The sequence below is a fragment of the Echiichthys vipera genome, assembly GCF_963691815.1.
Source record: "Echiichthys vipera genome assembly, chromosome: 20".
Classification (NCBI taxonomy): Eukaryota; Metazoa; Chordata; class Actinopteri; order Perciformes; family Trachinidae; genus Echiichthys; species Echiichthys vipera.
In genome coordinates, this window is record NC_139845.1 from 11,318,716 (window position 1) to 11,332,685 (window position 13,970).

The 13,970-nt window shown below is 41.4% G+C and overlaps 2 protein-coding genes across 2 annotated transcripts; both read left to right on the top strand.

The window, feature by feature from the left end:
• Positions 1-43: 43 nt before the first annotated feature.
• On the top strand, positions 44-1,126 carry LOC310962576 (uncharacterized protein; the record flags this gene model as incomplete). The annotated part of the gene is made up of 1 exon (XM_083935080.1): positions 44-1,126. The coding sequence occupies one exon, from the start codon at positions 44-46 to the stop codon at positions 872-874; it is 831 nt and encodes a 276-aa protein (XP_083791206.1). The 3' UTR covers positions 875-1,126.
• A 2,551-nt stretch (positions 1,127-3,677) lies between these two features.
• On the top strand, positions 3,678-12,847 carry LOC310962577 (uncharacterized protein; the record flags this gene model as incomplete). Its single annotated transcript, XM_083935081.1, has 9 exons — positions 3,678-3,777; positions 4,452-4,654; positions 4,820-4,924; positions 5,123-5,218; positions 5,331-5,441; positions 5,759-5,888; positions 6,265-6,540; positions 7,210-7,535; positions 12,734-12,847. The coding sequence occupies exons 1-9, from the start codon at positions 3,762-3,764 to the stop codon at positions 12,845-12,847; spliced, it is 1,377 nt and encodes a 458-aa protein (XP_083791207.1). The 5' UTR covers positions 3,678-3,761.
• Between the last annotated feature and the right edge of the window lie 1,123 nt (positions 12,848-13,970).

The window sequence follows — 13,970 nt, forward strand, 5'->3', positions numbered from 1 at the left end:
ACATCTGGATCTGAGGAGAAACAAGGAGCCATCAGAAGAGATCATGATCCAGTCAGTGACAGGAAGCCGAGCCGATGTCCCACTTCCACTCAGTGAGGACTCCGTGAGGGTCAGTGGAAACACCTGCCTGGAGTGTAGCAAGACTTTTGCATCTCGTTCCCGGTTAAACCAACATCGTCACCGTGTCCACACTTTGGGGCGGCCATTCAAGTGCACTCAGTGCGACAAGACATATAAAATCCGTCAAGACCTGAACTGTCATTTCCTCACTCACTCTAATCCCAAAGGCCTTCCCTGCAGCCTTTGTGATAAGAAATTTAGTTCCAAGGCTTCACTTAAAGTTCACCTGCGTTATCACAGCGGAGAGAGGCCGTTTGCCTGCTCGCTCTGCGACAAGAGGTTCATAGAAAAATATGCCTTGAAGGTCCACATGCGCATTCACACCGGCGAGCGCCCGTATGCCTGTACTTTTTGCGAAAAAAGATTCACACAGTCGAATATGCTCACTGTGCACCTCAGGATACATAAGAATGAGAAGCCGTACCTGTGCAGCACATGTGGTATGTCCTTTTGTAGCTCTGGGGCCTTGCATGTTCATTCACGTAAGCACACAGGGGAGCGGCCTCATCTATGTGACCTCTGTGGGAAAGGCTTTTCCACATCTATGCAACTGACAACACATCGGCGATACCACACGGGAGAGAGGCCGTATTCTTGCTCGCAATGTGACAAATCATTCCACCTTAGTTCAGAACTGAAAAAACACATGATGACACACACAGGAGAGAAACCGTACCAGTGTTTAACATGTCACAAGACATTTTCTCGAAAATGCAACATGAAGGTACACCTCAAAGTCCACAAGAACCTCTAGCATACTGCTGTGACTGTTGGAGAAAGTGTCTTTAGTGGCAGATGAAAGTCTGGTTCATTCCTACGTCAAGATAACATGTATATAAATATGGACTTGGTACACTTAAATATAACACATGTTGAATATTGTGTCAATAATTATGTATGTAAGAGGCCATCCATCTTCAACTGCTTTTCCTTATTGGGGTTGAGGGGGGTACACCCTGGACAGGACGCCAGTCTATCGCAGGGCACATAGAGACAAACGGAGACAGACAACCATTCACACCTACGGGCAATTTAGAGTCATCAGTTTAACCTAACACGTGCACGTCTTTGGACTGTGGGAGGAAGCTGAAGAACCCGGAGAGAACCCAAGCAGACATGGGGAGAACATGCAAACTCCACACAGAAGGGCCCCAGCCGGGATTCAAACCAGGAACCCTCTTGCTGTGAGGCAACAGTGCTCACCACCACATCACCATGTCTCCTATGTAAGAGACCATTGGAGCATAATGTCTTGAATTAAATTAGTTAGGTTAAAGTGCTGGCAAAAGATTCCAACATTAGTACAGGTGTCTCCTAGTTAGCTAGCTATCCTGCTAATTTTAGCATATATTCATACTACACTGGTTACAGAAAATGGGCCAAGTAAGGCTGTCAAAACTAGCCAAAAATGACATTGAATGAATTATGGTTTTATTTCAAACATGTGAAAAATATTTTACACTTGAAGCCCTACTCATTAAAACCAAATATTGGTTCTAAAAACACATAGGTTTTAATATATTCAATTATCTATTTTTGCACATTATGCCCTCTTAAGGGGGACATAACCACTTGTAAAGGTATATTTATTTCAACATAAACATGTCTTCAAATATCTAGATAACTTCACATTACAAAATAAACAAGTAAAATAATGTAAAGTAAAGATCAGTGCTACAAAACAACTCTGGTTGAGCAACGACTTAGTACTCGCCTTACAGTTAGCCCTCTACTGGACCAGGTTAGTTAGCTGCATTAGTTGTCATAGTAACCAAGTTTAAACTACCACTCCATTTATTTCATGGAATCAATGAAAATTAGTCTGACTAAATAAAATAAGCCTGGCTTATAATATAAGATTGCTGATTTCATTCATCTTTAAAAAAATTACATTATTACAACAAATTAAAACTACAAATGTCGGCTAATGACTGACACCTAAAATCGGCTTGGGAGGAGGATGCTGTGTGGAGAAGTGTAAAGAAGATGAAGAGCACATAAAGTGCCTACACTGAAGGAAATCATTATACAGGAAAGGCACAGAACTCAAAGAAAATTAAGGAAGTCAGTAAGGGTGTTTCAAATGCTTTCTGTTAGAAAGTGGAGAGAAACAAGAAAACAGTAGCAGTACAAGAGAAACCAGAGCAGAAACGACGCAGAGCTAACCAAAAAATTTGCATGGAAAAGAAAGGGTTTTGCTATATGAATAAAGTTATTATAATATTATTTTGGAATTTATTGTCATGGTTTTGAATTGTGTTGTCAGGATACAGGGAAAGTCTGCAAGCATAAAGATCTTTGAATGTTTGACATAACGGGAGAAGACCTAGGTGACACTAAGGGAGGGATTTGCACCTGGGTTGTTGAATGGACAAAGTCATGAAGGGGATCACTTTGGGTGAACACATGAAAAATTCCCCAGAAGAAGATGGCACATAGATGTAATAGTTCCTGAAGGTGGCATCAATGCAACATCACGGAAGCTGGCTGCTGTACTCCAGGATCAGGATCAGAACTCCAGCACTGGAGTCGAGTTGCTACAGCTGCTAACTTTACCATCCTATAAAACATCTGTGCTGGACTGGATCATAGGACCATCGCAAACTCACTCTACTAACCATTTTATGATTCAAGTCCTGAATATTTTTTTTTTCTGAATTTGCAAAATCTGCCTTTTGTGCACCAATCAGTTGATATTACCTGTAACACTCATTATCGATTGACAGTTCACAGATAATGACAGATAATGATCTCAAAACACTTCACCACAGGGTGCAATTGCTTTTACTGACTGTTGTCCTCTTTTAATTAGTTTATTTAAACCAGTGATTTTCAGGGCGTAAATTAAGGTTTGATCGAGTTAATAACTTAAGCTCTTTTCTGGAGGTTTGGTCTCTCTGTAGCATATTTTACATAGCCTATGTGTTGCAGGGCTGTTGCCCACTTATGACACCCTCCAATCTGTGAAAGGTACAGAGACATGATGGGGGAACAGCCACTGACTATGGAGAAGTACCTCATACAACCCTACCTCAAACCCATAATCATTTCTACAGCAACACAAAGAAAATGGTGGGTATATTGTTGGAAAAATCCAGATTATGCGTTTTTATTACATTTCTTTGAAAAGATGTTTATAGGTTACCTCAGCCCCTGTCTGGACTCATCTTGTTAATTTAACAAGGATGTGAGTTTTTCCTTTAATTTGTCACCCACCTGTGGGAGAATGTGTGTATCTATATACAAATATAAAAAATGTACGTGGGCCAAAATGTAATAAAATACTTGCCAGGAAAATCCTTGCTCATCATTCAGCAAGTCAGCAAAATGAGATGTTCCGTTGAGCTCACTGACCTCTTAGGGGAACCGGAAGTGCTAGCAGGGAACCGGAAGTGCTAGCTAATGGCGTTGCGTTGTTGTTGCTGCTAAATTAGCTAGGCTACACTATCCTCAAAGTATATTTGGGACGGGCGTATATGCAGTACGTCGATATATTACAGAGCTACATGATATGGAAAAAAACCGTACACGTTAAACTTGCTTACACGCTCTTAACTCCTAAAACTCCTGCTACTTGAACATTAACGGGCCCGGTTACCACGGTTACCAAAGCTAATAAGCTAGGCTAAGGCGCTCCTGAAATGGATAAAAGTGGAGGTCTGTATCAAGATTTTTTGGGTCACGTAATGCTTAACGTTTGACTAATGTTACTTATTGCAGAAACCATAAAATATTTGTCTCTCGCATGCTGTAACAGTCGCCAAGTCAGATACATTTGTAGTGTTTATTAAGTCTGGTAAAGACTTCTTCATCGTTGCTCCTTTTAGCTGTCTTCACCGTGCACACTTCTCGCTTTAAGTTAAAGTTCTACGCTTCCTGCGGTGTTACAGTCAACAGGCTTTAAATCTGATACCTGTAGGACAGAGATCTTCAACAGGGGGTCCTCAGAGTTACTGCAGGGGTCCGTCAGACTGTTTGATAATATCTCCAACGTTATTTCCCCCCCCAATATGTACAGTATTTGTAGCAGGGGGTCCCTGCTGAGTATCTCTTTCAGATGAGGGGTCCTTGGCCTAAAAAAACCTTTGAAGACGCCTGCTGTATTATCTCAATTTGGTCAAGATATGAGATGTCATTTAAGTCTAATTTAAATTCAGTAAATTATTAGTTTTTATTAATTAACATTTTTCAAAGGACTTATTCATTTCAGGGGACTTTGATTGTATAATGCCACATTTAGCTTGAGCTGGGGTTCACTGTTATGGTTGGCTGATTTGTCTTCTTCTCTACTTTCCATCCTTGTGTGTTTCACTGCTTGCATCTGCTGTTAGATCTCTATCTCCCTCTGTCATCCCTGCGCCTCCTGGTTCCTCCACTGAGGTTGATGTCAGCCTGTATGTGGCAGGTGGCCCAGGAGCGAAATGTGCACCAGTATGACAAACTGGCCGAGTTCATCATGTTGGTGACGGAGATGGTCCCAGAGCTTCTCAACTACAAACAGAAGACTCAGCTGATCCTGGGACTGAAAGCTCGGGTGAGTGGCGTATTTACCTATTTATAATTAATAATTAAGCAGCCAAGAAAGGAAAAGGTGCCCCTTTCAATGTCACCCAAGGAAAGCTCCCCTTTAAACACAATAATTATAATAAAAGTATTAATTTGAAAGTTAAGCATAAAGGTTTGATTCTGTGTTTTTCAGCTCATCTTTGAATTATTAAAGAGGATGGATAATGTTGACTGTGAAACGATCCGGGATCATCTTAACAGTTTCCAACAGAGGACAACAAACTGCACGCATGAAGAGGTGGGAAAGTTAATAGCAGGAAGTTTAACATAACGACACAGTGTCATAGATGTCTAACAGAGCTATCTGCCAGAGAAAAACAGATTACATGGCTTTAGCTATTGCTTAACCTGAAATATTTAGTTCGACTATCAGATGTAGTGGCAACTGTAAAATTGATAATGTATGAAAATAAACGTCACCTGGGCTTCACGACAGGACCCAGATGGAGAGGTGGAGATTTCAAAGTCAGCATTTGTGGAGCTGGTTCAAACATTGATTAGAGACCAATCTGAAAAAGAGACATTTTTCAAGGTGAGTTTTACCCGAACATTATTATTATATTAAGTTTCTTCAATGGTTCAAGTCATTAATATATGCACCAACCTGATGAGTTTATCCTTTGTTTATGTTGTTTATGTTTAAGGAGGTCTTCTCAGTACTGTATGGGGCTGGTTTTGATACAGCCCTGCAGATCCTGGTGTGGGAGTTCTTCTACCGACTGGAAGAGTTCCTCCCAGTACCAAGTTTTTCACAGGTAGGCAGCAGCGTGAAGATAAACTGACCTTCCATACACTCTTTACAATCCCATTGGTGGGAGTTAGTGGAGTTCTTTCACTGTGGCATAAATCAGATTCAGAGTCACTGTGTCCAAATGTCAATTTAGTCACAGTTTTTTTCGCCACTGCCCTCCCATGAGCTGCGTCGAATGTGGGAAAGTAATGCTTGAGTCTATAGAGCGCAGTATTATATTTTTGCATGAAAGGCCCATCCCTGGTTGTTACACAACCACATACAACACGGAATATAAATGTACAGTAGATCTACATATCAAAGAATGATCTTCTTTTCCAGGTAATCTTCAGAGCATTCTCCATGTTGGACGTTTCATCCCTTGACGATGAGTTTAAGCAGTTTGTCTCTGACACTGAAGATCTGAAGAGGATTTTGCAGCATCAACAGGAGCGGCAAAAGTTGACTAAAAGTAAGAATCTGTTTATATCTCCCAGTTACAGTCAAGGTCCACTGAAACCAACTTTTGTGTCATTAAAACCTTCTTTTTTCCAATCCCCACTCAGCGTCGAATACCTAGTATGTAGTCTATCAAATCAATTAAAGTAGAATATACAGTGACAGTGGGTTTAACTGGTGATCGGCATTAAATTATTCTGTAAAATAACTTCAACAATAAGTGATTGAAACTGTTGTATCAGTGCCTCCATTTGCCTTTATCTCTGACTTTCTGTTTTAGAAATGACACCTGGTAGAGAATTGCAATATTCCCACTGTTCTGTGTAGTATTGTCTGTAATCTCCATTTATTCTAGTGCCTCTAACATGAATGTAATATCTGTTTCTCAGGTGAATTCACCTTCATGTCAGACACTATCCTCTCCACGCTCGCATCTAAACAGACTACAGTGGCTTCTAAAGATTACGTTGATCAAAAAATGGATTGGGGAGAAGGCAAACAAGACACTGAGGAACAGAAGACACTGAAGCAAGAAAACAGCTGGAGCGAAGAAGACATTTGTGAGGATGATGAAGAGACTTGCAACAGTTCTACTGGACCGAACTTTGTGCTGCATGAGTACGGGCTGTCACCACTCACTTCCTCTCCCTGTTCTGATGAAGCTGGTGAGCATCTGTTAACCTGACTCTTGCCAGATGAATTTCGTTCCGCCTTGCTACACTCATACATCTGGGATAGCTCCATAGTAAAGTGAGGGCCTTATCAAAAATCCTTGCATATGATTAGGTAAACCACTTGTCCGTCATCTTCATTGACGTTCTACTTCAACCACTCACAGAGAAACCAAGCTATGACGCTGATGAGAGCGACGCAGGTAAAATCAAAACCTGGGCAAGAGAAGGCCGAAAACATCGCTTCCACCTAGATTGAAAAACACGGATGAAATAGCAGCATCGATGTTGACGCCTGCTTCCTAGATGGGAGCCGCCATTGTTGTCTGGATCGCAACAGTCGCTTCTCCACCACGTCACATCTATAAACCCCGCCAGGCGGTCCTGATTGGCTTGACCACCTGAAATCACTTCCCTATGAAGCAATCCCAGATGGTTGAGTGGAGTCATGGCGGAATGAAATTCATCTGGGGATAGTCAAGTTAAGCATCTGTTGCATCATACATGATTTTCTGGATAATCTGAAAAAATATTCTTAAGTCTGCAGCAGGCGGGATTCAGGCATGTGCTTGGCTTTTAAGTCTTATTGGGACAAAATCTTTACTTTGCATGTAGATTCAGTTGAGTGACTTAATCGCTAATTCTCTTGTTTCCTGTTGGCAGAAACAGCTGGTGAAGACACCTTTCAGCTAGTGGAAGAAGTGAAGGAACATCTGGATCTGAGGAGAAACAAGGAGCCATCAGAAGAGATCATGATCCAGTCAGTGACAGGAAGCCGAGCCGATGTCCCACTTCCACTCAGTGAGGACTCCGTGAGGGTCAGTGGAAACACCTGCCTGGAGTGTAGCAAGACTTTTGCATCTCGTTCCACCCTGAAGCAACATCTTCGCCATGTTCACACTTCGGCACGGCCATTCAAGTGCACTCAGTGTGACAAAACATATAAAAGGCGTAGAGACCTGAATCGACATTTTCTTGTTCACACTTCGGCACAGCCATTCAAGTGCACTGAGTGTGACAAGACATATAAAAGCCGTAAAGACCTGAGTTTTCATTTCCGTACTCACTCAAATCCTAAAGACCTTTCCTGCAGCTTTTGTGACAAGAAATTTAGTTCCAAGGCTTCGCTTAACGTTCACCTGCGTTATCACAGCGGAGAGAGGCCGTTTGCCTGCTCGCTCTGCGACAAGAGGTTCATGAAAAAATTCATCTTGAAGGTCCACATGCGCATTCACACCGGCGAGCGCCCGTATGCCTGTACTTTTTGCGAAAAGAGATTCACACAGTCGAATATGCTCACTGTGCACCACAGGATACATAAGAATGAGAAGCCGTACCTGTGCAGCACATGTGGTAAGTCCTTCTGCAGTTCTGGGGTCTTGCTGGTGCATTCACGCAAGCACACAGGGGAGCGGCCCCATCTATGTGACCTCTGCGGGAAAGGCTTTTCCGCATCTACGCAACTGACAAGACATCGGCGATACCACACAGGAGAGAGGCCGTATTCTTGCTCGCAATGTGACAAATCATTCCACCTTAGTTATGGACTGAAAAAACACATGATGACACACACAGGAGAGAAACCGTACCAGTGTTTAACATGTCACAAGACATTTTCTCGAAAATGCAACATGAGGATACACCTTAAAGTCCACAAGAACCTCTAGCATACTGCTGTGACTGTTGGAGAAAGTGTCTTTAGTTGCAGATGAAAGTCTGGTTCATTCCTACGTCGAGACAACATGTATATAAATATGGACTTGGTACAATTAAATATAACACGTTTAATAATGTGTAAATAATTATGTATGTAAGAGGCCATCCATCTTCAACTGCTCTTCCTTATTGGGGTTGAGGGGGGTACACCCTGGACAGGACGCCAGTCGATCGCAGGCCACATAGAGACAAACGGAGACAGACAACCATTCACACCTACGGGCAATTTAGAGTCATCAGTTAAACCTAACACGTGCCCGTCTTTGGACTGTGGGAGGAAGCTGAAGAACCTGGAGAGAACCCACACAGACACGGGGAGAACATGCAAACTCCACATAGAAGGGCCCCAGCTGGGATTCAAACCAGGAACCCTCTTGCTGTGAGGCAACAGTGCTCACCAACACACCACCGTGTCTCCTATGTCTCCTGGGTTGTTGAATGGACAAAGTCGTGAATGGTGGCATCAATGCAACATCACGGAAGCTGGCTGCTGTACTCAGAAGAAGAAGAAGGTCTATGCACTTTCCTCTTCCCCACCACTGAAACTACTTTTCTGCAAAGTTTGATGAGCCATTGGGGGAGTCAGGGCGGTCCAGGATCAGAACTCCAGCACTGGAGTACCATCCTATATAACATCTGTGCTGGACTGGATCATAGGACCATCGCAAACTCACTCTACTAACCATTTTATGATTCAAGTCCTGAATATTATTTTTTTCTTAATTTGCTAAACCTGCCTTTGGCTTTTATGCACCAAACACTTGGAATTACCTGTAACACACTCATTATCCATTAACAGTGCAAGATAATGATCTCAAAACACTTCACCACAGGGTGCAATTGCTTTTACTGACTGTTGTCCTCTTTTAATTAGTTTATTTATACCAGTGATTTTCAGGGCTTAAATTAAGGTTTGATCGAGTTAATAACTTAAGCTCTTTTCTGGAGGTTTGATCTCTCTGTAGCATATTTTACATAGCCTATGTGTTTCAGGGCTGTTGCCCACTTATGACACCCCCCAACCTGTGAAAGGTACAGAGACATGATTGGGGAACAGCCACTGACTACGGAGAAGTACCTCATACAACCCTACCTCAAACCCATAATCATTTCTACAGCAACACAAAGAATATGGTGGATATATTGTTGGAAAAATCCAGATTATGCGTTTTTATTACATTTCTTTGAAAACATGTTTATAGGTTACCTCAGCCCCTGTCTGGACTCATCTTGTTAATTTAACAAGGATGTGTGTTTTTCCTTTAATTTGTCACCCACCTGTGGGAGAATGTGTGTATCTATATACAAATATAAAAAATGTACGTGGGCCAAAATGTAATAAAATACTTGCCAGGAAAATCCTTGCTCATCATTCAGCAAGTCAGCAAAATGAGATGTTCCGTTGAGCTCACTGACCTCTTAGGGGAACCGGAAGTGCTAGCAGGGAACCGGAAGTGCTAGCTAATGGCGTTGCGTTGTTGTTGCTAAATTAGCTAGGCTACACTATCCTCAAAGTAAATTTGGGACGGGCGTATATGCAGTACGTCGATATATTACAGAGCTACATGATATGGAAAAAAAACCGTACACGTTAAACTTGCTTACACGCTCTTAACTCCTAAAACTCCTGCTACTTGAACATTAACGGGCCTGGTTACCACGGTTACCAAAGCTAATAAGCTAGGCTAAGGCGCTCCTGAAATGGATAAAAGTGGAGGTCTGTATCAAGATTTTCTGTGTCACGTAATGCTTAACGTTTGACTAATGTTACTTATTGGAGAAACCATAAAATATTTGTCTCTCGCATGCTGTAACAGTCCCTAAGTCAGATACATTTGTAGTGTTTATTAAGTCTGGCAAAGACTTCTTCATCGGTGCTCCTTTTAGCTGTCCTCACTGTGCACACTTCTCGCTTTAAGTTAAAGTTCTGCGCTTCCTGCGGTGTTACAGTCAACAGGCTTTAAATCTGATACCTGTAGGACAGAGATCTTCAACAGGGGGTCCTCGGAGTTACTGCAGGGGTCCGTCAGACTGTTTGATAATATTTCCAACGTTTTTCCCCCCAATATGTCTGAAAATATACATGAACACGAATACAACGTATTATTAGCAAGGATACATAAGTGAAAAAATAAATACAATTACACAACCTTATGATAGGCTGACTGGCGTATACTGGAGGTTACAATGCACAGATACAATTGAGCTGAAGGATTTAATGTAGAAATGTATGTTTAAAATTAACAAATGATGTATAAATAGTATACTGATCAATATCTTAGTAGTGAATGCACCATAAAAGCTGTATGTATAGGCAGGGCAGTTGCTAGGAATTCTGGGCCCCCTGAAAGAATATCGGTGTGGGCCCCTCTACCCTATTCCTTGCCACCTTCAATTGTATTGTTTTTTAGTGTTCTTGACGGTGCCTGGTGTAATACACCCAATTTGTTTCCTTTTTTAAGATTAACAACTTAACAAGTCAGAGTATTATTATGTAAATTATGTATTATTAGTTGTCTTATTCTCATTTTATTGATTTGAAACATGTTATTACACTTCTGATTGCAAATATATTTTCAATTAACCACTCAACAAATAGGTAGTGGGTATTTTATTGTATTCAACAATCAAGCACTGATATGCTTATGAAATAATTTGATATAAAAGGAAAAACAGTGTCCTGGCTCAAGGTAGTCCACAGGTAAATATGTAACAATTAACTTAAATGTGCAAGTAAAACAACGAGAACATAGAATACGTTGTAAAACAAATATCAAAAACAACAACAATCCTTATCTAATCCCACTGAAAGTTTAAATTGTAGTAAATAATAGTTTGTTCGCTGTAAGTCTCATCAGAAAGCCCAACGCCGGGCCTTTTTGTTGGCAAATTCGCTGATGAGGTCTTTAAAGTCCAATTGTCGGCTTAGCTGACTTTCAATTGAAAGTCTAGCAAGGCTATTTAGCCTCTCTTGGCTTGCTGTGGATCTGAGATAGTTCTTGACTATTTTCAGTTTGCTAAACGCCCTCTCTCCACCTGCAACAGTCACAGGTAATGTACAGAAGATTCGGATGGCAACACATACTTCACCAAAAATGCTCTGTAGCTGAAGTTTATGGATGGAATTCAGCAGTTCAAGGGGAGAGTGGCAGTCTGAAAATGTGGCACTATAAACAGACCTCAAATGTTGCACTTCAGTTTCAAAATTAGCACTAAGAACCTGTTTGTATTTGCTTGTTAATGAATGGCAAACTGAGTGAATCTGATCATCTTTTAAATCTTTGATTTTCAGTATTGCAGCAAATTCCTCACAAATACTTGCAATGGATTGAAAGCGGGTGTCCAAGGCACAGAGGATGTTATCTAATGCCACATAGAAAACACTGTTGCGAAACAGATTTGATTCTGTCTCCTGTTGGTTTCCCTCTTCTTCTGACCTCTGGCTCTCATCTGCAAAACGCTTTCTCTTTCGCTTGTGGCTGACTGGAAATCCAATGGGAACATCCATAGCTTCTGCGATGAGGGAAGCCTCTGCAAGGAAGTTGTCCCATGAGTCACGAAAGACCTGCATTTCTTCCTTCAATGCCTCTATATTGGCTGCTTCTACATCTAGTGTAATTTTTCCTGACTGCAGAATTATGTTTCTGTCTTCAATGGACTGCAGTATTTTTTTCCAGACAGTCAGGAGAACAATGGCTTTAAAAGATGTAAAATAACTCCTGAGACCAGTGACCTCTGATTTGACTTCATTAGTCAAGCTGCATCTAGCAAGGATGCTATCCAGGGCCTCTAGGAGTGATGGTAAGTTATTTGCAACTGGTTTAACAGCCGCTATGCGGGCACTCCAACGGGTATCAGACATGCGGTGAAGGGAGCAGCCAGTCTTTTTTTTGAGAATGGCCCATCTCTCTGGGCTGGCACTGAAGATATTGTACAAGCGATTCAAACTCCCGAAAAATGTTGAAACGTCGGTACATGACTCTGCAGCATGTACTCCAACAAGATTTAAAGTATGTGAGGCACATGGTGAATATGTAGCAAGTGGATTTATTTTCCTTATTTCAGCCTGGACCCCTTTAACTTTTCCTGACATGTTCGAGCCATTGTCAAAGCCCTGGCCTCTGCAATCTGCAATGTCAATGTGGTGCTCCTGTAGTGTCTTCAGTAACATCTCTGATATTTCATGGCCAGTCTTGCCACTGAATTCTTCAAACTGCAAGAAACGTTCAGTTACATCCCACTGATCATTCTCCTTCTGAACAACATATCGCAACAGAATTACATTCTGTTCCTTGTGGGAGACATCAGGAGTTGCATCACATATTAATGAGTAAAAAATGGCACACTCCCTTTCCTTCAGTATTTCTTTCAAAACCCTATCTCCACAGAGTTCTATGAACTCATTTTGAGACTCTGGGCTAAGGTAATGGGTCACTCTGGTGCTTGGTCTTTTCTCCTTAACTTTTCTCAGATGATCATTCAACAGAGGATCGTACTTGGCTACAAGCTCTACAGTGCCAAGGAAGTTACCATTCCGTACATCACCAAGCGTTTCTGTGCTCCCTCTGAATGGCAAATTTCTTGAGGCCAGAAAAAGAGTAACATCTAATATTCTCTCAAGAATAGCTTTGTTTCTGTCAACTTCAAGTTGGATCTCTTGTTGCAGATGGCTGTCTATCCCCTTTGCTTCTATCAAAGAATATCTCAGATTTTTCCACTTGAGGTAGCAGGTTTTGTGCGCCTTGCAAACTTCATGGTCAGGGAATTTGTTGTACATTCTCCGCCATTTGAGATCTGATATTTTGTACCCTTCTTTGGTGTTAAGTGCACTGGCTGATGGTTTTTTTAGGCCGTCAGAGGAAAATAACATGCATGGTACACAGTATATTGCCTTTGCACTTTCACTGTACATTAACCAGTCTCTCTTCTGTTTTTCCCGTCCATTTGTTGACTTTGTAAACTCTAAATACTCTGGAAATTTCCTTCCATCTGAATCCTTTGGCATGATCAAGGTCAGATCTCTTTGAGTAGCTGTGGTTAGCTTTTTAACTATTATCTCACGATCGTGGTCTGTGAGCTTCTCTGGCCATAATCCTGGGTCACATTTTAAATATTCTTCCTCCTTGTTCTCTCTTTCCTGTCTTTCTGTACTTCCTGTGCTCTGACTGTCTTCAGCAGTTTCATGACTGCAACAGCTTTGATTTGCTTCACAATTCCCTTCACTATCTGAAGTAGCCTTGCTTTGGGAGCTTGGACCTGGCTCTGTCAACAGCAAAAGTGACATAAATTGAGTTATAAAAAAATGTAGCCTATATTTTGCTATTATATAATTGAAATAGCCAAGGTGTTTTTTTTTCCCCATATTTCTATTTTATTTTCACAAATGATAAAGATGAACAACAATAGACACACAATCAACAATAACAGTCACGTGACAACAACAAAAGCATCACAGATAAAAGCAAGACAAGCCAACAAAACAAAACAAACAAAAACCAAACAACAGCCATACTGACACTATGGTAGATGCACACTGTGCATACATAAGTAATTTGGCATTCATAATGAAGTAACCTTCTGCATACTGCACAGAAAAAATTAAACAGAAAAAAAGTATCTGTGTTCTTGTACACCAAGGAAGGATCTTATGCTGACCCAGAGCTCCTCATCTAGCTCCCCAAGGTGTTTACTCACTCACCATCAAAGGC